Source organism: Semicossyphus pulcher, unplaced genomic scaffold (assembly GCF_022749685.1).
Source record: "Semicossyphus pulcher isolate SPU_LCO1_2020_fin unplaced genomic scaffold, fSemPul1.0.p SCAF_7, whole genome shotgun sequence".
NCBI lineage: Eukaryota > Metazoa > Chordata > Actinopteri > Labriformes > Labridae > Semicossyphus > Semicossyphus pulcher.
This window is the reverse complement of record NW_027211748.1, coordinates 12,110,500-12,135,035: the sequence shown is the minus strand read 5'-3', so window position 1 is coordinate 12,135,035 and position 24,536 is coordinate 12,110,500. Positions and strand designations below refer to the sequence as shown.

Genomic DNA, 24,536 nt, shown 5'->3' with positions numbered 1-24,536 from the left:
TACTTTAAATGCACTAAATTACATAGGTTGGTTTAACCCCAACATTAGACCAACATTTGTCCATATACTGTATATTTAGCTGTTTTCCCACTGGTCAAAGAACCTGCTAACACCCGCTAACACACAGCTTTTTTGGTGGGAAAGGCTACAATCGGCATTCAGACCCGGGTCAAATGACTCTGCAGTAGACCCAGGTACGCATCGCCTCCGCTCCGATCGGCAAACCTGGGTCTATACGCTAATCTCAGCCCTTTCGGGCGCGATGCCATGCTCTGTCGGTAACTTCTGCGACTCCTCATCATCTCAGATACAAATTCTGGGACATCGTTCGAAACTTGTCAGCGCCGAGTTTGATAAATAGACTGACTGAGTAATAGATACAACAAAGACCTAACCACCGTAACAACTTCACTGTTTACTAACCCTGTTTCGGGCGCGTTTGTGACATCAGATGGTGGCGCAGCAGAAAAGAGGCCAACAGGAGTATACTTCACCGGCAATGGGAACAGAGACAATCGGCATCTATAAGCTCTACTTGAGTCTCAACACCTCTACAAGATAAAACAAAGATTCCCCAATAAAAAAATCTGTAACATTAGGCAGAACATTTATTTTCCAACTGTACAAAACTACATAATGTAGCAAAATAAGATTTCCTTTTCCCCCCTGTTTTCCACAGTAACTGATCATTTTCATTTGTCACATGGAAGTTAATTAGTCATGGATGTGGGTTTTTTTAATGTAAGAATGTAGAAAATGTTTCCAATGAAAAGAAATGCATGTGACACACAAAAGAATGAACACTATTTGATATTTGAGGACACATCATGAAGATTAATTGTGCACAACAAAGTAACTCGATCAAATGTTGCCACAAAACACATGACCTTTTTTCCTAGTCTTCTTCTGTGTTTCTGACACATGTATGAATTCTAATGTAAAAGTTCTCCACTTTCCAAACTGCATGAAGCTGCAGCCCCTAAGCCTCCCCCCCCCTCCCTCGCGGCCCCCTGGGTGAGACAGCAGTCATATTCTGTCGGTCAGCCTCTACACACCTGCATCCCCAGCTGGACCTCTACCCCCCCCCTCCCCTTCCTCCCTCCCCCCTCTGCTCTACAGTGCTCTTCTCCCAGCTGCCCGCGCTATTTATAGAGCCTGTTTCATTTCCACACCTGCAGGGAGGCAGAGTTGTCACAGTGGGCCCACGGAGCCTCTCTGGAATTCTGCATGGGAATGAAAATGCACCTTGCTGATGCAGGAACTTATTCTTGTCACTCTCTCCCGGCGGACTCGCATGATACTGTTTTGTTGTGGATGTGCGGTGCAGTATGTGCTGCACAGATAACAGGTAGAAAGGAATCCGTGTAAATAAGATTCCCCTGTGAGGCGTGTGAGGTATATTGACATGGATTACGCTGTTTGAATAATCACATGTGCGCAGTTACACACACACCTTGAATTCCACCAGCCGGGTTTGTTATCACGTCTGCACAATGGGCCGCATGGACATCGCTCCTTTGTGAAGCTGATCAGCTACAGCTAGCGAGGTAATGCTAAATTAGCGCAACAACACATGAAAGTTTGTATTTTCATCCTGCATTTGCTTTTTTTTTTTTTCCTGTCATGCTTTTCTCTCTGGGCGTAGTGGGCTGAGGATCCAGTCAGCGGATTACATTATCAGTCTGACCTAGTTGCCAGCTATCTCCTGAGACCTGAGGAGCCAGGCTTTCTGCACAGCCTTCCGCTGCTACAACACGCACACTGTGTAACTTTAATTTATCAGGGGGAAGAGGAGGGAGAAATGTGACAGGTTGACAGTTCTCTTTGCCTGCCACTCCGAGCGCTCCCTCTCCCCACAGCACGCCGGTTAAGGGTCCTCGCTATGGAACAGTGCATTACCGAGAGTGACTTTTATTCAGCGCGCTGGAAACTCATCAGCAGGGCTGGAACCCTCTTATTAACGCGAACATTTAAGGGCAGGCTCGCGGGGAATTATGTGAGTCAGGGTGTGGGCAAGGAGCTGAATCTCAGTGTATAAAATCATGCAAAAAAATATAAATAAAAAATATATATACTGTATATATTCAATTAAGTCTCTTAAATTCTAGCAGCAATAAAAACAGTGTCAAAATACTAAGTTAAAAGAAAAGGTACAAAATTATAGGCAACAAATGGACCTTGTAAATATCATATTACCGTTTATTGTGTCGTTTTTATTGATCCACTGACATTTAAACCACACTTTACTGCAGTGGTTGTTAAAAGTGAAGCTAAAATTAACTGTTTTTTAGTACTTTTGGGTGGTTTAATCTTTGTAATGCATCATATTCTACAAGCTGACCACTGGTCTGTGTGTAATAGAAGAAACTACAGCTGATAAAGAAATGTAGTGGAGTAAAAAGACCCATATATCCTTCTTAAATGTCGTGGTGTAGAAGTATAAAGTACCTTACTACTGTACTGAACTACCCTGCTTGAGTGAAAGTGTTTAGCTACTTTAACCAACACTCGTCTGAGGCAATAAGAAATCACATTAGTGGAATTCAGTTAAAGTGTTTGACGCTCTTTCACAGATCCAGTATATACCAGAAAGAGTTTTTTTTCTTGTCACATTTCCGTAAGAATACAGCCTCCATACCGGGCAACAAGTGTTCAATTAATTTCATAAAATCAATCATGTAGCAATTAGTCCAGGAAAGGCATAATTTAAGCGCTCAAAAGAACCCATTTGGAGCTGCTGTTGGGGACGCACAAAGGACTTAAAATCATAAAGCAGTTTGCAGTGGCAGAATTAAAATCACGACACACTCGGTCATGTGAAAGGCGGGACGACGGCAATACGCCGAGAGAACAAAAGAAAGAGCTAATCAGGCTGTAGATTAAAAAAATGAAACGAGACGGCGAACAAAAGGGAAACTGTGGAAGCGAAGCTGTACAACTCGGCAAAATCAAACCTTGAAAGAAGAATATGTTCGACTGAAAGCTGGACAGATTTAAATCTGTTCGTGTTCACAATCTGAATTATTCTGTTGCTGGAACTCGCATCAGACGAGACAGGTGTGCATGAATGTTACAGAGCCATACAGGCATATAAGAGGTATAGGTGTTTTTGGGTCACGACTGTGTTCCCCAGTTGAAAAAAGAAAAATCGCCAATATGGTTTTTGTGTGAACATTTAGAGCGGGGGGGTGGAGGTGCGCAGAGATGTGCTGCTGCCAGATTAGGCTCCAGCCTGTGCCAAGGTTATAAACAGGCTGTTATCAGGCCTCCAAACAGAATAATCCTCCCTGTATCAGCGCCCAAACATATGGGGCCGCACAAAGCAGCAGCAGCCCCTGACAGACACCCCCTTTTAATTACACAGAGGAGGGGGGCAGGACCTTCCTCCCCACGCCGTTTCCTTTTCTGCTGTCTGCGTGGCTGTCGAGGAAATACATACTGGATTTAAAGGAAGCCCAAATGTAGTGTGATAGGACGCCTCGTGCTAAACTGTAGCTGCCTTGTGATCTCGTAGATCAGAGCTGAAACGGTTGGGCCAAATGTTTGTTGGATGATCGGCAGACAAGAATCAGCCATTATTTAGATAATCAATTTTGTGTTTCAGGAATATTTTAAGCAAAAACACCAATTTATTCTTTTAGATTTGTGAGTATTTTGTAGAAAATGTTATATTTTTTAGCTTTTGGGCGTTTAAAGAGACAAAACAACCTTTGTTTCTGGGAAATTGTGCTGCGTATTAATCAATTTTTTAGACTAAAAATAAGAAAAATAATGCTTAGCTTTATTGTTAGTTTAAAAATAAATATATATAAAGTATACAGGCATCTATTCTAAAATATACTTCCTTTTCCAAAAGATTGACTCTAATAAAAGCACGTTAATCTGCTCCGATCGCGTCTCAACTCTTGGTCGACTCTGGTCCCATCTGAAAGAAATAAATTCCTCAATCTTTTATATACTGCCTACAGATTTTAAAGTCTTGTTCAATAAAGTTTAAATGTCACCGAGGTGTAATAACAGGGACCACATAAACGCTGGGCTTGGAAAAGCTATGCAAAAATGACTGCGTCCCTTTCCTCTCGTGCAATAAAGTTTTATTTGGCTGGATCGGCCAATAAAAGCGGGTTTTGAAGCTTGTCAATGGGGAGTAATTGGTCCGTTTTACAGGAGCGATCATATTTCTCAGGAGCTTTTTTTCCATGCGGCGTGAATGAGTCTTGACAGCGACACGAGGAGAATCTTCTTGTTAGAGATGCGACTCTCACGCCAACCTTCAGCTCTAACAGAAGGGGAGATATAAAGTAAAAAGGAGGAACATCTGGAAAAGCAGGTAAATGACTCTGCAGGATGAATATGCAGGAACGGCCTTTGATATTCCTCGTGCAGGATGGAGATACACAATAACAGTGCATGCTTTTGGCAGCAGCAGAGCCCATTTCACACACACCCCAACCCCCCCCCCCCAGACAGCAGAGAGAGTGTAGACCTTAATGACGTCCAATCTTCTCTGTCACGCCGGGCTGGAGGCTCACCAGGGCAAAAATCGACCGACAGCTCAAAGTGCTGTTAACCGGGTTTGAGGACTCCTGGCTGATGCACAAAGCACACCTTTATTTCTAACACAGGTGGCAGAAAGCATGCCATCACTGTCTTTCCCCACAATTAAAGATCAGACATTTGTGCTGCATATAGGAACACAAATAAAGTCTAAAAACGCTGCAGCTTTTCAAAATAAGAGGTTTCACTTCTGATAAAAACCTGCAGCTATAACGTGTTTCATCGTACAAAGTGTGGAAAGACATAAATGTCAAACAGTGTAATGATTCGTAAACACAGATGCTAACCTCGTATCTGTATTCTGCCGTCGACATTTACTTTGAAATGTGAAGGCTTTTCGTCTGCATGCGTTTCAAACTATCTCCGTCTGAAGTCAGCTTCTCTTCTGATCAGGACTTGAGTTTTGAACTATAAAAGTATGTGTTGCGTCGACGCTTGTAACATAAAATCTACGACTACGTCTGTGATCTTTTTAATTACACAAAGATAACCGCGATGAAACAAAAGAGTGATCAGTTTTTAGATCTTTGTGCGTTTGATCTTTACTTTATAATCTGAAGTGTTTGTAGAAGGTTTACCCGGGGAAGTCAAGGAGTTTTGTTTTTGTCATCAGGTCCAGCCTCGGCCTCTGATTCCATTTCACAGCTGGAGAAGCATTTGCTAAGGAAATATCTGAGTGCAGCTGTAAGCCAAAGTGTCAGCGTCGATCACTCCAGTAAGAAAGGCCCAAAATAATAATCAAACAGTGGCGCCTCTTTGGGGCACGGCTGCAAACAGACAGACAAACACAATGAGTGTCTCCACGTCCCCGCTCTGACAGGAGACGCCGGCAGAGTCGAGGTAAACGGACGGCGCGGTGCGGCGCGGCAGCCCCCTAATGATCTCCCCTCTGTTTCAGCGGACTGAGAAAAGCCATTACCTCCCGCCACATTACCCTGCCATCCCTCACATGGTGGATGGCTCCTCTCTCCCATGAGCACCTTGCTCCAGTTATGGCTGCCGGTGCTCACCTCCTTACCGCCTCTTCCTCGTCCACCCTCCTCCCTCTGAAAGCCCCAGCTCTATACATCACATTTAACACTTTGACACTAACAGTCTATAATGTTTCTATTCTACAAAATCACTCTGCCAAGTCCAGGATAGCCGAGCAGAGTGTGAGGAAAATAAATACCACTCTCAGCCGCTGGCTTTAAATTCTAAAGGAAAGAGAAAAAGTAGAAAAAGCGGCTCTTATACGCTCGCGCGGCACCTGAGAGGTCTTCTAATTTCAATCGATGCAGCTTCTACTGACAGCAACAGCTCACGCTTTACATGCAGGAGTGTCCGAGGCGCATAAAGAAGCCATAAAAGCACATTTTCAGGGACGTCAACACTCCTCGCGAGCACTTTATGGCTGTATGAAAGAAACATTTCACTGCATTAAATTATTAAAATCAAAAAGTGGCATGAATAAATAAAACCAGGCTGAATAAGTGATGTGACAAGAACGACTCGAGGCGTGACCTTTGAAAGTGTCTTAATGTGTCAGTGGAGGAAAAGAGGGGACATATTTAAAATGTGGCAACCAAAAATATAGTTTCAATAAATTAAAAAATGTCAGGATTTATCAGTCGACTCCGAAACAAAGAAGCGCCCACACATCATTGCATCGCACTTGTTCCTTTTGTCTCTAATATAAGTGTTTACTTGGGTGAAAATGCAATCATTTCATTCTCTGCGAGCGTATTTCATGTACATAAACAAACATTTGCTCGACCTCGCAGGAGTATTAGCTTTAATGTATCGTCAGCAGGCCCGGCTTTGAGAGGGCATTAATTTCAATTCGCCGATTTAAACACTCCAGTTTGTCGCAATCCTTCATCGCGGTACGCCACCAAGTCAACACACACAATGGGCCTATTTTTCAATCTAATGGCGGGGCTCGCTCGCCATCAGTGGGGGGGAAAAAAAGTGCTTTTGCCTTCGAACGAGCCACTCAAAACGTAACCCTGCATTTCAAAATGAATTTCAATAATTAATTGAAAGTTAAAACAGACATGAACCCCATGCAAGAAACAGGCCGGGGGAAGGTGGGAAGGGGGAGCGGGGAAATATATTTTTTCGCCCCGAGGCCAGAAGATCTCTCATCTTGGAAAAGCTGGAAAATCAAGTGTTTGAGGGTAGAGAGTGTAATCTCCAGTGAATCTAATGAAACAAAGTAAAAGATAACGCCACATTTCATCACATCGCAGACAGAGTGCTTCCTCCGGCTCGCCCTTGAGGTGGCAGGAATCCATAATCTGAGGAAATCATTCTTTTTATGTAGTTGAGGTATCACGAGCCCCTGTTTGACCCGACTCTCAAGACAATTGATTTACGAGCCGATCCGAGACACGAAGCCAAAAGCCTGCACCTCTGCTCAAATGATTTCTTTTGAGGGCTTTCTGGGAAAAAAGTGGAAGAAAAAACACTCCGGAGAAGTGATGGAACATGGCCTCCTATTTTCCTCCTTATTCAAAAGATAGCACCAAAACAGTGACCCAGTAAATCCATATATTAGCTATGGATGCATAATTAATGCATTTTCTGTGTTTGTCACCTAATGTTATTGCAATATTGCATATTTACAGCCCTGCATCCTCATATATGTCAAAATGGGACATTTAGAGAAGTGGCGCCTCCTCTCCGACTCGTCCTTGGCCCATTCCTTTGCAGTGAGCTTGTCTTTATTATTTAATTAAGCCACTACTGCCGTTACATTAATAATTGAGTGTGAGAGGAGACCCGGGGCAGCCGCGGGCTCCGGCGCGTTGGGCTTCCTGGTGAGGAGTGTATTAAAAATGTGTGTGTTTATGTCCCCAGGGCGTCTGTCCTGGCTGCATAAAATTGAATTGGTTATATCTAATATATCATCCCCTAAGGGTGGCTGGGTGGGTGGGTGGGGAGGAGAGTGGCGGAGGAGGTGGGGGGGTGGCTGAGATGGTCGCATCCTGCCAGCAGGGAATGAGTCGGGGGTCTTAGAGATTCAGAGAGACGCGCGAGGCCGTGACGTTAATGTCCCTCAGAATCAAATCGATGGCTGTCCGAATTCTCGGCGTGCATGGCCTGAAGCAAGGCAGCACAAGACGAGCCCAGAACCAGATTAAACCCACTCGTTACCGCAGTCTTTGTTCACTTCTGCTGCCTGGTGATGCATTCAGTGCAGCAGTGAGGATGGGTGGAGGATTGCTTATGAAAACGGATTACAACCAAATACAGGCGAGGAAAAAAAAAAAGCTTATGGCATTCATATAGATACTAAGAGGATGAATGTTGGCGACAATGTGAGTGTCTGAATGTAGACGCAGGAAAAACATCACTCATGATCCCTCCTTTCACACACTGACTGCAAATACACTCTCTCTCCCTCTCTGGCTTCCTCCACCTCTCTCCTCTTATCTGCTTCTCCCACCATCCCCCACTCCCACCTCCACAGCTCGGCAGCTTTATCCAACTCTGCACCTTTAAGGCCTCCAGACTCCAGAGGAACGAGCGTTTTAACACCACCATTAAGGTCAGGGCCTAAATTATTGATCTGCCACCTCTATCAGCATAACGGTCACGTAGCCAGTATCACAATCTAACCCCGCCGCCCTCGGCCAGCGCGCTGCAGCTCCCTCAATTAGGGAGAGATTCTCATTACAAAGAGAGACAGCGAGAGCGAGAGAGTGAAAGAGAGCAAGGTGGAGGAGGAGGAGGGAAAAAAAGAGAGAGAGGTCCATTTCAGCCGAGAGAAAAGAAGAGGGGGGGACAGCAGGCATTCTTTACACCCACCCTCCTCCCCCTTGAAGTCTCCCATCATCTCGCCAGACAAGACCCAAAGATGACAGGTCTTATCCCCACCAAAATGCGGGCGATAAGGCGGCTGTAAAAGAATAATAAAAGAATAATGCATGGAGGATGAAAGAGGAAGGCAGACAGAGAGAAGCAGAGAGAGAGAGAGAGAGAGGCAGGCCAGGGAGGGGGCAGCAACATAAATAAAGATGCAGCACAGTTGTGCTGGATCTCCTAATGAATTCGGAAGGTCCTGGATCAATAACATCAGCGCGCTGACGACACATCACAAATGCCAAAGGAGCTCTCCTCTCTGAGCCCGAAGAAAAACAGACATTCGGTGCACACTCCTGCTCCGAGAAAATGACTGAAAAATGCATCAAAAAAACGGTCTTTGCGGATTGAGTGAAACAGAAAAGAGCGTGTTAGTGAGCGACGCTGCTGCGAGGAGCATCAGGAAGCAGGAAGCAGCCTTGATGCTCGGTAATGGGGATGATTTCCACCTTGGAGATGCGGTGATAGTGGCGGTGCTATCAGTGCTATTAGTGATGCTGATGACAGATGGTTTCTTTGTCTCTATTTAGATTTATTTTCACAGCTGTCAGAGAAAAAAACACCCTGAGTACATCATTACCCTGCACAAATAGCTGGAAATGAAGCCACCCCTGACATGACGGTCAAACTGTTTGTGTACCGGAGATGCGCGAGTGCAAAGCGAGAGAGAACGCGAGGACTATTTTTGGCAAAGAGTCTCCTAGAAGTGGATCAAAGCAGACATTGACTTGGGTCTCTGAAAACGTGCCCTCTCTCCCCGTTCGCTCATACACAATCATGGCCTAATGGCATTCCATTAACATAATTGCCAACATAACTAGTGTTCCGTGTCTGAGAGCCGTTCCCAAACTACAAGGGGGAAAAAAAACAGAAAGATGAGAGGAGATGAAATCGAGCCAAACTGGGACCGTCCCCAAAAACATATTGTGGGTGTTCAAGCTGCACCCCCCCCCCCCCCACCCCTCCTCACCCGCTTTTCAAAGCTGCGGCGCTTTGTGGAGACCCCCTGGGAAGACTCTGGCATCTCAAGGAATGTGATGCCAGAGCGTGTGTGTGTGTGTGTGTGTGTGTGTGTGTGTGTGTTTGAGGGCACACGCGCGCATGTTTGTATGCAGCACAGATAGCAGGTGGAAGAGCAGAGCTTCCTTCACATGTCGGTTGCTGCCTCTGCGTTCAAAGATCCGGCCCCGACGCACGCTTCACACCAAACACAACCTGCCAGGCGAAATGAAATTCCCATTATTTTTAATTAATCCCTAATTAAAATATATTACTCCACAGATTCCACAAATCTCTCTTAATATGCAAATGTGGCCAATTCAAGGATATTTACATATCATTAATTAAGGCAGGCACATTCTCTTAGTCTAATGAGCTGTGGCCTGGGTCTGCCAAGGAAAACTAAACGCCGGGCTCAGGAGTGAGTAAGCACAGCCACGGGGGGATGCCGGCTCTGTGTTGAGTCAGGACTATCAGCTGTTAACGCCGATGTGAGGGAGACAACAACAACAGCTCTGCTAGGCTCGCTGAAAAAACCCACCCTGAAACACTTAGACGTGGTTAGAACCTGCCACCGGCGATGTAGCTCGCATCTTTGGGTGCTGTGTTTTTCTCATTCCAGATTATGACCAACTGACCGGAGAGGAAGTGACATCACGCAGAGGTGTTTCCTGCGGAGCTACGGAAAGAGCTGATATGTTATCGCTGTCACTGCCAGGATAACTCTGCAGTTAATGCAACTTGATGATGTCCTCCTCTCTGGAGACTGTCTAATGTGGACAAAGGGGAATGTAGACAGTGTAGGCTGAGGTTAAGCTTCAACATCACTTTTTTACTTAAATATCAGAGTCTCATTCATCTTACTTCACACTCTCTATAGCACCACATCTATTCTGTAACAGAGGGAATTACATAGCTACCTACATGTCTGAAAATGCAACAAAAATTTGGGATGGGGCTTTCCAACTTTTAACTTCTGTAACAATACCAACACAACTGGCAGACAGCGAGTACAGATAGTGCCAGGCAAACACTTGACATTGTAGATATTGTACAGTAGGGGTGGGACAAAATATCTATACAGCAATATATTGTCGTCCTGACTTGTGCAATACAATTATTATTATCGCTAAGCTGGCGCATAATATCGATATTTTAATTTACACATATAAGGCGCTTTAAACAGATTTCCAAGGGATTTTGATTCACAGTGATACTACTTCATGACTCCTCTTGGCGGCGCTTATAACATGAATGAGGGTAACGTGAACAGAAATGAATTAGCCAAAGAAGAAGCTGACAGCAGGATGGAAGAAGAAGACATTGGGATAGCGTCGGACAGGTAGGCTCATGTGTTTTTACAGCTCTGTAAATTTAGTTTACAGACTGACACATTGTTTCTTCTCAGTTTGTGTCAAGTTCTGTGAAACTGACACCAAATTGCAGTAAACAAATACATTTGTTTTCTTCACCTTTTTAGTGGCATTTTGTATTCTTCAGTTAATCAGATATGTCGTGATGTATCGTTACATGATTGTCTTGCAATGTATCAATTATCGCAGAATTGCTATATCGCAATATTATTGTTATCGTGAGCCATCTATGGCGGATCGTACCGTGAGTTACCCTGCGTTACCCGATTGTACATGTTGTGAAGCAGGCATGAAATGCCTCCAAACAGCTGACACAAGTCTTCTTCCTTAGAGACACACTCGCAGACATAAATCTCATATTACATTGAATGGATCAGCCCAGGATCTCCATTGTTACAACACCTGATCAAACCGTATGACCCGGTATCAGACTGCTATCTGCTGTTAGTGTTGAATCGCTGCATCCCAACTGTAAATCACACATCAATAGTGTTGAAAGCAATAGTTACAATTTTTTGTCCTCACTAAAGTGTATTTCTGATCTACCCAACATGACGATTAAAATGTTATATTGCATTAAAATATTACTTTAAAATAGTTACTTTGAAGGTTAAGATTTTAAATGCATGTAACTTGCATAAATACAATACAGTGTTGTACAATGGATTAGGGGCCGCTACTCCTTCTGTGTCTTTAGATGATAAAAGGATTACAAAAGCTACATATATCTTTTTTTATTTTTCCTATACTTATTTTGTAATAATAACAATAAATATTCAAATCAAACAAAGTGATGTTTAGAAGGAAAGTCACTCTTTAAAAGGAAGTGCAAATGCAACATGTGAAATAAATGTAAAGGCTACATAAAGGCAGGAGATTAAATATGACAGCAGTGAATTAATTAATTTAGAATGCAATGTTATTGAGTGTGAGGACCTGAATACGACTTTCATAACTGCAGACTGGATGTTATAAAGTCAAAGCACATGATGGTGAATTCTTCCTTTGCTGTATTTTTAGTGCACACAATTTATTAACTGCACTAACAGCTTCCTAATCATTAAAGTGAACATGTGGAGTGCATCCAACCGTTTCTGCATAGTTGCTACATGGATACTATTCATGAATCTCATGTTGTATGAGGTGATTTGAAGGAGAGGGAGGGAACGAGGTGGGGCGAGGTGTACCTTGTCCATCTCCTTGTTCTCCCCTTCTCCAGCTGCTCTAATTTGACACCTTGAGCATTGGAGGGAGGGGGAGGGTGGGGGGGGTTAACTAGGTGGGGAAGTGCAAAGACACAGCGGAATTCATTAAGAAAAGACACCCCTCTCTGCCTTCAACCTCCCTCCAACGCTAATGACATCAGAGGTTAGCAGAGAGCAGGCCGGGCGAGAGATGGGAGGAGAGGAGAGAGGCAGGGGGAGAGACCGGGAGAGAGGGGAGATAAATTAGTTATATTTAAAGGAAGTATGTTTGTCTTTAAGCAGCACATGCATGAGGTTCTTTGCACTATAAAATCTCACTGAGGCCTTGTTTGCCCAGGAGTGAGTTTCTGCATCCTTTTAACATTCACACAATACCAAAGAGGTTTCAAAAACTGCCATCTTGCCTCTGACAGTCCTAATGCACTATGATGACACACCAACAACCGACCGCAGACCTTCGAAAAACCCATTTATGCCACACTTTGTAGGTTGGATGGAGTGCAATCAGACCTTTTTCAACATTGTGATTACCACGTACTGGCACAGTAATCTGCGGCTGAGGAATTGGCTGGCTAATGGCCGTTTCACATCAGCCATCTATAGGGACCTCGCCGACAGGTAAAGTGGTGGTTGCAAGATATTGAAATGGCCAGAGCCACCTGGGATGAAAGAGCTTTTAAAAAAAGTATTAAGAACTTATTTTTTTCTGCAGAAGAAGAAGAAGAAGAGGCACTGTGTGTAAGATGAGCAGCTTTATCTTTGCAGTCACTTAAAACATCAAACACCTCGCTTTCCCTCACAGACGCTCTGGAGCTGCTGCTCGACTTTAGACCTCGAGGGCTAAGATTTTTAAACATGAAATTCTCGCTGAAAAAGTGTCCCGAGACCTTTCAAATGCTCCTTTCCATTTATCCGCCACTGACATTTTTCATGACGTACTCTCTGGCAAACTATCCGACTCATAAATCCAATTCAAGCCTATTACTGGAGAACTTTTAAAGCTATCCTTCATTAATGTTAATGGGGTTTTTTAGTGGAGGCCAGTGGTGGTTAGGACTACATGGCTGCTTTCCCAAGCTTGTTTAACAGGCTCCAGACAGAGATGGATGCTTCCTGCAGTCCGATAGGCTCTCTGGGCCATCTATCACCCAGAGGACCCACCCACAGAGCTGGCGTTCCATAACAAAGGGCAGGCAGGGAAGCTCCTGATTGACAGCTTTATGTGCGCGCTGGCTAGTCAGACAGCAGAGAGAAGAGACATGGTATCTGTTTCTGGCCTCGGCGCTGGCCCTCTCTCCGAAAATGAGTTGTAAAGAACAGAACAAAATAATGAGTGAGCGGGGGAATCAATCAATATGCCGACACATGAGATAAATGAGAGAATCAAACACATACACGCGCAGAAAAACATCCCTAATGTTGCTGAGTAGGTACCAAACTAATCAGGCAAATGAAGCTGCCCGAGCAGCGTAAACTGTGAACGGAGAGCTGTGTTAAGGCATAAACAGTTATTATCATAAAGATTATTACCCTTACACCTCCAGACTCACTAATTAGCGCAATAAACAGCCATATTTTTAAAATGTAGGGCTGGAGCGTGCAATAAAACCCGCTGCAACATGTAAACACAGATACCGCACACACAGGGACACACTTAAAGGGATAACACGCGGATCTGCAGTCGCTAAATTCCAGCTCACAAACATTAAAATCTGCACAAACACATGTACCAGCAGAGAGTGCTTCGCTGCCGCCACAGCTGTAATCATTTTACGAGAGGCCACAGTTCCTCTCAGGCTGTATATATTCCTGAAACGCAGACAAAAAGGAAGAGAGGGGGGAAGGATGTTTCAGAAGAGACACACTAAATTTGGACAGTAAGTAGTATCACCCCGTCGGCGCGGTACACCGCACATTCGCAACGCCCCATTTAACCGCACACGGCGCTTCCCTCTACTGCCTTCATTTGCATACTTCAGCGGGGCCCTGACGGATGAAGACGGATGGGGCGAAATCAGCCTCACTGAAACAACTGTTTTATCAAGGTTAAACTATCCAAGAAGCTCTTAACCCCCGCGCCTTTATCACACTACAGCTCTCCCAATATCAATCTATCAATATGATCTTATCAGCGGGGAGGGGGCCGAAGATGCTCTTCATAAACTCAAGTAATAGGAACATAAAGGAATTTTATGTGTTTAGGGGAGGAGACTGCTAAACACGGTGCTGAAGGACATGTCCAATAAACACAAGCTACAAGGTGGTGCCAGCAAGCCAAATAAAATATAATAGGAGAGGAAGAGGAGCTGCTCGCCTGGAGGCGCGAGAGGCATGCGCAGAGTCACAGGGTCGTCGGTTCAAATCTTGTGAATGACTGGTGAAAGCATGAGTAAGAGACACTGAACGGCTTGTATTAAAACAAGGCTGGGAGTGAACTTGAACACACGCGTCTCTTATGAAGGTGCCTTCTGTATCCTAAAGCATAAAACTAACAAAGACATAACACACAAGAAATAAAGACGCTTGAAATACATACAAATAGAAAGTGGGCTTTTCAAAATAAAGTTCCTCTTATTACAGATATTGCTCTTATCCGTGTCGATTATGTGATTTTCTGCTACATTTTCAGAGTAATAGTTACATGTGAAATGTGCTAATCACTTGTCTTCGTGTCACGTGATGTCACCTGATGTAAAATGAAAGTCCTTCCTCTAACAGACAGGACTTCCTGTGTCGAGGGCCGTAAGATTCAGCAGTTATGAGGAACATTTTATCTACTTGTGCTTCAGAGTGCAAAAAAACCACTTAGTCAGTGCATGCCTATGTTTATTGTGTGTGTGTGTGCAGAGTTTTTGCAAACACGTGGTAGTTGGTCATTAGCTACAGATGCTCAAATGTTAAGATCCTTTACAGACCTTTAAAATTAAATGGACTATTTCCATGTTACAACTCTTATTTGTCCTCACACAACACACAAAAGCGTAAACACACACACACACACACACACACACACACACACACACACACACACACAAAAGCTGTGTCCCAATCCAGGGCTGCAGCCTTCGAAGAAGGCGGTCCACAGAGGATGCTCCATTCACAGCCTGCGTAGACCGTTAAAGCCGAACTGAAATGAGACGGTCTGGTCTACCCTTGTGTCACCAAACTCCGCTCCTGTAGCTGAGCAACAGGTAGCTAGCAGGCTAACTAGCTAGCATAACTAAAGTCGAGTAAGTTAACCTATTATTTTAAAGATAACTTGTTTCAAGGGCCCTTTCGTTTTCTTAAGCGTGTAAAGCTAGCTATTCATTAGAGTCGAAACCGAAAACTTTCACATTATAAAGTGTTTTCCTCAGCCGTTTAAAATTCCACCATTTCATTTGAATTGGCGCGCATGCATCTCGGGATATGGTGGACGCATTTGTCGGCCACATCTGGGACAGCCTTCGCTGCTGTGACGCAATCGGCCTTCAAATACGGCCTTGGAGGGCTGCAGCCCCTTTATTGGGACACAGCTTAAGTGACTAATTAACAGGGGGATTTCCATGAAAACAGAGCAGCATAGAATCAGAGGTAAATATGACAGTATGTAATTAACAGTGTGAAAAATGTGCAGGTTACATTTGCATTTTCTTGTTATCTGAGAAATAACAGAAATTACACTCTTCTTACTACATGATGCCCCCTTGTATAACAATGCTGCAAATATGGTCTCAAAACAGAGAGCTGAAAGTGACACCTTTCTTTGTGTATGAATGCATCTGAGGTGTGAACGTTGTGTTCAAGCTTTGTGCCGTGTTAGCAAAAAGAGACAATGGAAAATAAGGGTGTTAATCCGCCAATTACAAGCTAGCTGCAGTTTTTTTATATTACATTGTTGTAATATAAAAAACTACAGACACAAAACAACTATGACAACGACAAAGTATCACACAAAGTGACAAACTACACACAAATGACGACGGCGAACTACCTCCTAACTTTTTGATCTCTGAAGGGTAAAAACTCAGTTAAAAGTGGCTCGGTAATAAATGAACAGAAGTATATAATTTGCTGATTATGCTCAAGTAGAAAAAAGAAAATGACAGCAATTAACATAATTTCAGTTGGAGTTAACTGTCCAGAACTAACACCGCCAAAGGCAAGCTGGCAGACAGACGGCGGAGAGGAAACCCACAGCTTTCACTCTTTGGGTTTGGATATCTACAGCACAGGGAAGCAGCGAGGACGCATCGCTGGGGTTATCAATCCTCATTGATGATAGTGTGATGCATAGTGTACATGTTTTACCTTGTAAGGCCTTTAGAATTAGGACGATGAACTTCAAGGTTTGGTTATTTTTACACTGGAAAATATAATAGTCTAGTATTGAGCAATTATATATCCTGAAAGTGTATTTTCCTCAATTACACGTCAAAGCAGCTGCTGGTTGAGAAACTCTACGTTGTTTCTGATGCAATTTCAGTGTCATGAGAGCTTTCATGATGCAAGCTGCAAAAATGTTTCAAATCTCCTTGATTTGAATCAGAAAGAAGTTAAATTAAACCACCATAATAGCGGTTTTGACATGCTAATTGTTAAACTCTGCAGAGTAACTATACAGCCTTTTTTTAGGTTATTTTCTTGATTCCTACATGCAAAGGGTTCCCTGTTCGCCTAAAAGAGCACACGCTACTAGAGGCCTCTCTGAGATGGTCTTCCAACTCAGTGCCAGGCATCCCGGCCAAACGCTGACCTCTGCTAACACTCATGCTCCGGGCCCACTGTGCTAAACGCTACCTGTGGTGTCACATCTGCCCCGGGAAGTGATCCAAAGCTGCAGCACCCCGTGTCTCTGTAGGCCCCACGGAATTAGCAGCAACAATCCCGAGAGACTGCCTGCCTATTTCTGCCCCTCAAACTAACACTCTGACACACGCGCAGGAGCAGCAGAAACCACACACACACACACACACACTGAAGATTGCCAGCATGAGGCTGTTTGATTTTTGCAGCCACAAAAACAACTCTTTGTGTGGCTAAATTTATCATCGCTCTCCGCCACAGTATTTGTGTCTTTCTCTACAGTTCAATATCTCTTCTCTCTTTTTCCTCTCCGAGCGTGTGTGTGTGTGTGTGTGTGTGTGTGTCTGCATTGTTCTTTGTCTGCGCCTTTCCTTCCAGCGAAGGTGCCGAGGTTACCAAGGCTCATCTGTGGCCCCTTTGTCTCTCACAGCAACGGCAAGGTTTATTAACATAAATTAGAATAGCTCACCGAGAGAGTACCTTGTCGCTATGCGTTACCCACAGCAACCTCTCCTCCACATTCAATCCACCTGAGCGTGTGTGTGTGTTTGGTATGTGAAATAAAAAAGAATGACAGAGAGAGAGAGAGAGAGCGTGCACACTCCCCTGCATCTAAATGTGAAACTCCTCTGAAAGCAGGGAGACACATCCACACCCATCTCTCCCCCGTCCTGATTAAAATAAATGGTGCTATCTGCACTGCATGACTCACTACACCATGGCATTACTATCAGTAATTGAAACATCCAATCACTACCGAGCCATCAGCCTCACTGCTCTTCCCCATCTGACTTTGTGGCACCTGATTGAACATCCCTCTATATGGGAAGTAATACAGGATATGCCTGCAAGTTTATATGAAGGAATGCTGAGGAGAGCAGTGAAAATACTGCATCAGGACAGGGTTTTTTTTTTGCGTGATATATGTGTCTGCATGTGTGTGTCTCCCACCCCACTCCACATCCTAAGCAGATATCCAGGGAGAGTCGGGTAGCCTCATTGATTGGTGTTGATTCCATCTGGGCAGCGAGCAGCGACTGACAGTGGATCTAAGCCGCAGCGAAAGGCAGCCATTAATCTTGGTCCTGTTTAAGCAGCATGTATTAATTTATGTCATTTTTACTAAGTCAGCCAGGGAAGAGCGCTTGCCTTTTTATGTTTGACTGTTCATCGAAGTCAGGGGGGTTCCTTTGTACGACCCCAGCATGCTGCCAACACGCCACTTACACCGTAGAGGCAGGGTGCCGGGGAAATGAGATCCCACACTTAGAATTAAAGGTTATCAACTGCCAGGGCGACCACGTCCATCAGAGCGGCAACAAAATCTTTTTACCTTACATTCTTTTTATAAAAGAAATCGCAGCGAAAGAGAGGGGAATAAAGGCGACGTGTGTAGATTTAAAGCTGTGAAAAATGACAAACTAAACAGTGTGATTCAAAGGTAGTTAGAGCCCACAGTTGGAGCCCCGTGAACACATCAGTAATAAGATCTTCAGGTGTTTCAACGCCAACAATATGAGGATATACTCGTCCTGCCGCTCCCGCTGCGTGAGGCAATTCCACGAGACTGCGGAAAATCCAATCAAATCCAAACAGCACCAATAAGAAAAACAATGGCTGAGGCAATTGCAAGTGCAATAATGTCACCAGAGCTGTTTTGTAGACACTAAAAGCTGCTCCAGAGACAAACATCTGATAAAAAAGAAACTCCACTCCGCCGTGGAGCAAATTTCCTCTCTAAAGCAATTTTATATTCGATAAGTGGGAGGGCATTCTTAGCGTAATGGATCCGAATATGATCTCTGTCAGAAAAGTAAGAACACAGCCTCCTTGTGTGAAAGGCGGGATGCACAGGGCTGCTGCATCAGATAACCACGCTGAGGAGTGCAGGAAACAAAGTGGAGATAGAGCAGCAGAGCATCCATATTCCTGATGAATAGGTGAGCTGATAGATCTCTGCTTGTCCGTCCTTCTTGCTTGTTTCCATGAAGGTGAAACGTGACACATGTACGCAGAGGGAAAATAGTAATCAGGAGATGCATACTGAACTGGAAAAAAGAGACAGAACTTTCAAAATAAAAGCACAACAAACACGCGCTCTCTCTCCCTCTCGCCATACGTCCACACACTGAATATGACCATCCTACAGCCAGATCTGCTATCACGGCTAATTACTACTCCCACCTCAGATATACAGGGCTGTAATTAGCCTCTTAAAACATGATTAACATGTCTCAATTAAGCCAGTCAACATTTGCATAATATATTAGCCGTCCTAATTGGGAGTGAGTTTATACCAGAGGACAGCGAACAGCAACAACACTAGCTGTTGCACGTGAAGTGCACCGATCGAGCGGTGAGTATAAATATGAATACAGGGGAAACGTCAGTGGGTGAAATGCAATCCAATCTATTTATGTTTGATATAAATCACAGTTAAAAGCAAAGATAAACTTCCAATCAGCCCGTCCCTGCTCAGACTGCTTATAAAAATATATGACATGTTTGTTATGATTCGCTCAGAGGAACGATTCTGCTAAGTGGAGGAAGAGTTTCCTCTGAGCTCGCAAATCAAAAAGCCCAGCAACGTTTTCTCAGGAAAAACTTTGCTCTCGTTGGGAAGTTATTTATTTGAAGTCATTTATGAGAGAACAGGCAGAGTCCTGTTCGGCCTTATTTTCCGTGGAAACTAAAACATGGGGGGGGGATAAACTGCTGCTTCGGCACTTCCAAGCCGGGGACAGATATACAGTCTCCCGGCTAGCGCGGGGAAACCAAGGACATAGCCATTAGTTTCAGGACAGCGCCACATTGGAGACTAATGCCTCCATCTGTCACCGGAGATGAGAGGAGAGTAACAAAGAGAGGCAACACTAACCCCTGAACTCATCATGGACAGCCGTGTCAATTAAATACTGAAAAACAGCAGCACTGGGAGCCATAGTGACCAGTCTATCCAGTGCTTTAAGGGAGCTCGACTGGTCGACTGTCAGCGCTTAACGCTAATGTCGGACGATGACATAAATAGTGGCGTGACATTTATTCACTGTGCACCTTTACGTTCATTTTAAGGCTAACGATTAGCTGATTATTGCTAAAGTTAATACTATGAAAATTAATCTGTAACTATGTTCATAATTTATTGTTTCAGTCAATTTTACAAAGAAATGTTCGATGTTTCCAGCCATTTTCAAGTGTTTTGAATCAACATAAATGACATTTATTTGGGTTTCAGACTTCTGCAGACGTCAATAGATCCGTTTTTTACTAGTTGTCTAGATTATGGATAAACCATTTAGACAAGGAAGTGATCAGCAGACTAATCAGTACTGAAAATTAGCTAGTTGCAGCCTTTCTACAAACACAGCACTTTTAAGACAAAAGACATCATTTTGCTTTGTGTTAATAATGAAAGTGACCAGATTAACACAACCATGCGTGTCTACAATGTGTGTACTTGTCTTATTAGCAGCGCGAGCTCAGGGGGGGTGTTAGCGGTTAGCGGGAGCGACTGATTCAGCAGGTCTCCAGCTTTGATAAGTTCAAGCGGTGTAATGCATTATCCGTCTGATCACATTAGTCATGCAGGAGCTCCATCTGACCCGGGCCTGCGAGGGGGGTAACGTGAGGCTGCTGACACAGAGAGAGAGGCCTGACCAAACAGTCCCAGGCCCACGGATAGAGAGACAGACAGAGAGAGAGAGAGAGAGAGAGAGGGCCTGAAATCTGACACCCACAAACACTGACTTGGTGTCTGGCTTCTCTTACTTAGTCAACCTGTACGTGCCAGCTCCCCTCGCCGTAATGGTTCCACACAAACAAAGACGCGCTCCGACTCTCCTCACAGGATGTGAAGCATGAACAGGGAAAACAAATTCTAAGTGCTCTCAGGAACTGTAGAAACAATGATGACAGTTTTTTAAAAATAAAGACTAAAGGGGGAAGGGGGGGGTGGTAGTGAGGGCAAACATGAAATACAACACTGGCGGCCAAAAGGAACGTCTGTAAGTGGTAACACAAGCCTCCAACGTTGGTTTTCCATAACCTAGCATGCGAACCTGAGCTTGTTTAAGCTTGCTAAATACTCTCTCGACGTGACACCGGCCCGACCCCGGCACAAATATACAGGCAGCGAGGTTGGGGTGGAGTAGGGTCATCAGTTAAGGCCTGCTCTGCCCCCCCTATCGGCATGCACTCCCGCCTTGTTTGTCAGCTGCTCGCCAATGGACACCTCGCTGCTGCAATGTCCCATATTGCTGCTGTCAACACTCACACAGCACTGATATACCGAGCAGCACACATGTGAGCGACTACATGCAACAAATGATGTATGATCTAAAGAAATGTTTCAGGAAAAGGTCGAGGAGAAGAGCTCGAACAGACACTCTGACTGCAACAATGTAAGAAAAGGAAAAAAAAAGGCGAGGAGAAGCTGACTCTTTCTAAAGAATATAAAAAAGAACTTGACAAATTACAGGCTGTACTCGGCTCGCATACACTGCACTCAGCACATTTGGCTGTAAATGCCATGCTGAAGGTTTGAGTCATTTTCTCTGTCACTGCAGTGAAAGGATTTTCAGTTTCGTCTGCACAAACCTCCTATGGGCGAAGATGAGCCGCAGCTCAGCTCTTCAAACGCAGACAGGGAGGACACAGCGAGGCGGCCATTAAGGCTCGATTCTCTCAGACACTGTTTGTTGTTCTGTACTTTTAAATCCTGCCTTCGTGGAGACGATGTAGGTGTTTAGAGCTCAATGACACTTTGCAATAAAACAACTGAATCCATACATAAAACAGAGCGAATATAAACCATGTTGAATTATGCTTATTTCCAAACTTGGTGCTGAATAGAAGGGGAGTAAATTTGCAGGCAGAGGGGAGCCTCGCTCGTCAGAAGCTCTGTGAAAAAATCCCGGTTGCCAAGAACGGTGGGAAGAGAGGAGGAGAAGCAGGGGGAGAGGAGCCAGGAAAAGGTCCAAGTCACTTTGTTCTTCTTTTTGGAAACGAACTCTGGTTGAACCCGGGGAGACGCCAGACAGTTTACAAAAGAGCCAGGCATTACTCTCTCACTTTTCCGAGCCTTGCAATTTAGAAACAGGGGGCCCAGCCTAGCATAGCTTCCTCCTCACAGGCGGACTTTAACAGTTGTAAATGTGGTGAAAATCCCAAAGAGTCTGCTCTTTCTACTTTCTTCTTTTCGTGCAGAAACGGGTGCCAAACTCTGAGTCAGAAGGATAAAATGTCGAGGATTAACACTCATGTAAAATTAAGGAAACTGCTCTAGCCTACATACCCGCCCTGTGTTTATTTTCAACTGTCATGGCTGTGAGTGCAACACCAGCAGACAAAGTGACATGGCTCCCTCAATAACCTCAAAGACAGCTCCAGAGTAGTGTTCCCAGATAAGGATATATTGGATGTTTTGTTTTATTTCCTGCCATGAAAAGCCTCCTCTTAAACAGCCCTCAGAGAGTATCCACAGGCTTTCATCACGTGAGCCGCTCGTCTTTTAATCTGCTGTTAACTGACTAATAATTCACACATTCCCTTTCATGAGCCTGACCCTCGGCGCGAACATAAACAGAAAATCCCTCTGACCTGCCTCTGCATTTAAAAAAGAAAAAAAAACACAGCTACACTACACAAACGCCATCACACTCGGGCCAAGGAAAACAGACAGGGAGGGTTGAGAAAGCCCAGCCACAGAGAGGCCCAAACGTCGGCATGAAAACACTCCAGAGCAGTGACAGCACCTCATCTGGGGCCAGGGCTGCTCACATGCAGGGTGGGGGACGTTTGTCAGGGAATACATGTCAGAAATCAGAAATAAATATAGAAAATCTGCAGAAATGTCCAAGCTTTAAGAGGAGAATGTCACCATGAACATAAAAAAACTACATTTAAAAAAAAATCTTCCACAATGAAATAAATATTTTGAAGAAAATAGATAAAAGACCTGCTAAGGTACCAGAAACAGACTTTTACACTGCTAAATGGACATAGTCAGAGCAAGCTGAGGACAATAAAACAGCAACCAAAAGAAAGGCTTACCTGTTTTCTCTTTTATTTCACAGAGTACGTTGAAGAGAGCAGGTTTCATTCTGTGGCAGTTCAGTGCATGTTTCCTAAAAAGAGGACAGGACACCGCTTTCCACATCAATATTCAAACAAGTGGCAACAGTAACAAAGCCGCTAAAAAGAGAGAGGTATTCTGAAATCTCTAAATACCAGCATTAAGGTCCGAATTTACACAGATGTTCCTTCTGACTCTACTGTAAGAGGAAGTCTCATTTATAACACATGCATGAGGAAAAGCGAAAAATAAATGTGAATAATATAAATACAGAATACATTGTCCTAAAATGTATTTGTTGCCGACAATTTAAACATACAAAGAGGGACTTAAAACCCAGATTTTCTTACATTATTTGCAACAGAATCCAGCCATTTACACCACTGCTGTTACAAGCTTCGTATGTGTGTTTCATTATATTTTTGGTTTGTTGTTAACAGTGCAATGCAACATGTTATAATAGCACAGGATTGCAATGTAAGCTCATCTGTAACAATGTAGAAGTGTATGGGGAACTGCTCCACACTTAAAGAATGTATCAACAGATCATTTTTAGCGACATTTTTAGAGCAATAATTTATAGTTTTAATGAAAATATGAACTCAAAAGTTGTTTCAAATAATCAAATGTGAATCGTGACAAGTTTGTTACGGCTTTTTGTCGCTCTCGCGCAGTCACGGCACTTCAGTGGGCGTAATTGCTTCATTTAGAGGCAGACTTGATACAAACCAGTGTTATCATATCCCCCCTCCATCTCCAATAACATTCTCTAATATTTCCGCTCTCCGATTAATAAAACAAGTGTGTTCCGTGTGTGTTGGTCTGTGAGTGCTTGTGTAGACTCACCTCGCCTGTGCTTCGTCCAAGCTTTGGTCTGTGATGGTCATTATTTGCTGTAATATGTCTCCGATGTCCTGCTTTCTTCCCTCTCCGTCCGTCCCCGCCGTGCCATCCTGCATATGCTGCGCCAGGCCGGGGTGTCCGGCCATGCCTACCCCGTGGGAGTGCATCAACCGCGGCTGCTCGTCCATCCTTGACCACGGTCCCCGCTGCTTCGCCTCCAACTTTTAAATTGTAATATTAAAAAAGGGAGGAGGGATAAAAAAAGAAGGGGGAAATATCCTCGGAAATTCCTCTGGATTCCTCTGCGTCTCTCTCTCACCCCCGACACTCCTCCTTTTTCCTTGGTAAGATTTTCTGGATTTGGGAGGAGGGAGACTGACAAACCCTTCTCTCTCTGCTCTCTCTCTCTCTCTCTCGGTCTCTCTCCCAGCTGGTTGAGGTGAAATCTGATCTGAATCGCTGCTTTTGGCTCTGGCCACTCCTGCACCGCTACTGTAAGGGAAAGAAAAAAAAGGATTGCACATTAAAGGCTCCTAATCTGATTAAAAGTGGAGCGCGTTGAGCTCCTCTGACGAAACCTCCGATGTGCTCGAGAGCTGGATGCGCTAAAACGCGCTAAAGACTCAACTTGCCTGTGTAGCTTTTGGGTTCAAAGTAACCACCAACTGTTATTGTTTCGCTTATGTCTGGTAACTGACTCATAATCAGAGTATGGATGGAAAGCCTCCGCCCCCTCGAGCCACGATTGGAGAAGAAGGAGCGCGCAAGTCCCACCTCGGTCCTCTCCGAAAACGTCAATCATCCTCCCCGGGAAGGTGGGACACTGTAATAAACATAAAGAGATGTGACCGGGCC

General features: G+C 44.2%; 1 protein-coding gene across 4 annotated transcripts in view; it reads right to left on the bottom strand.

The window, feature by feature from the left end:
- pbx1a (pre-B-cell leukemia homeobox 1a) overlaps positions 1 to 24,320 on the bottom strand; it is a 51,291-nt gene extending 26,971 nt beyond the window's left edge. For all 4 annotated transcript variants that reach the window (XR_011309603.1, XM_069684030.1, XM_069684031.1 and 1 more), the window contains exons 1-2: positions 23,685 to 24,320; positions 22,817 to 22,890 (exon numbers count right to left, since the gene is read on the bottom strand). Coding sequence is in view for 3 of the 4 variants with exons in the window: in XM_069684030.1 (XP_069540131.1) it covers positions 22,817 to 22,890; positions 23,685 to 23,869 (259 nt within the window). In the remaining variant the exon portion in view is untranslated. The remainder of the gene's footprint in view (positions 1 to 22,816; positions 22,891 to 23,684) is intronic.
- Positions 24,321 to 24,536: the final 216 nt, after the last annotated feature.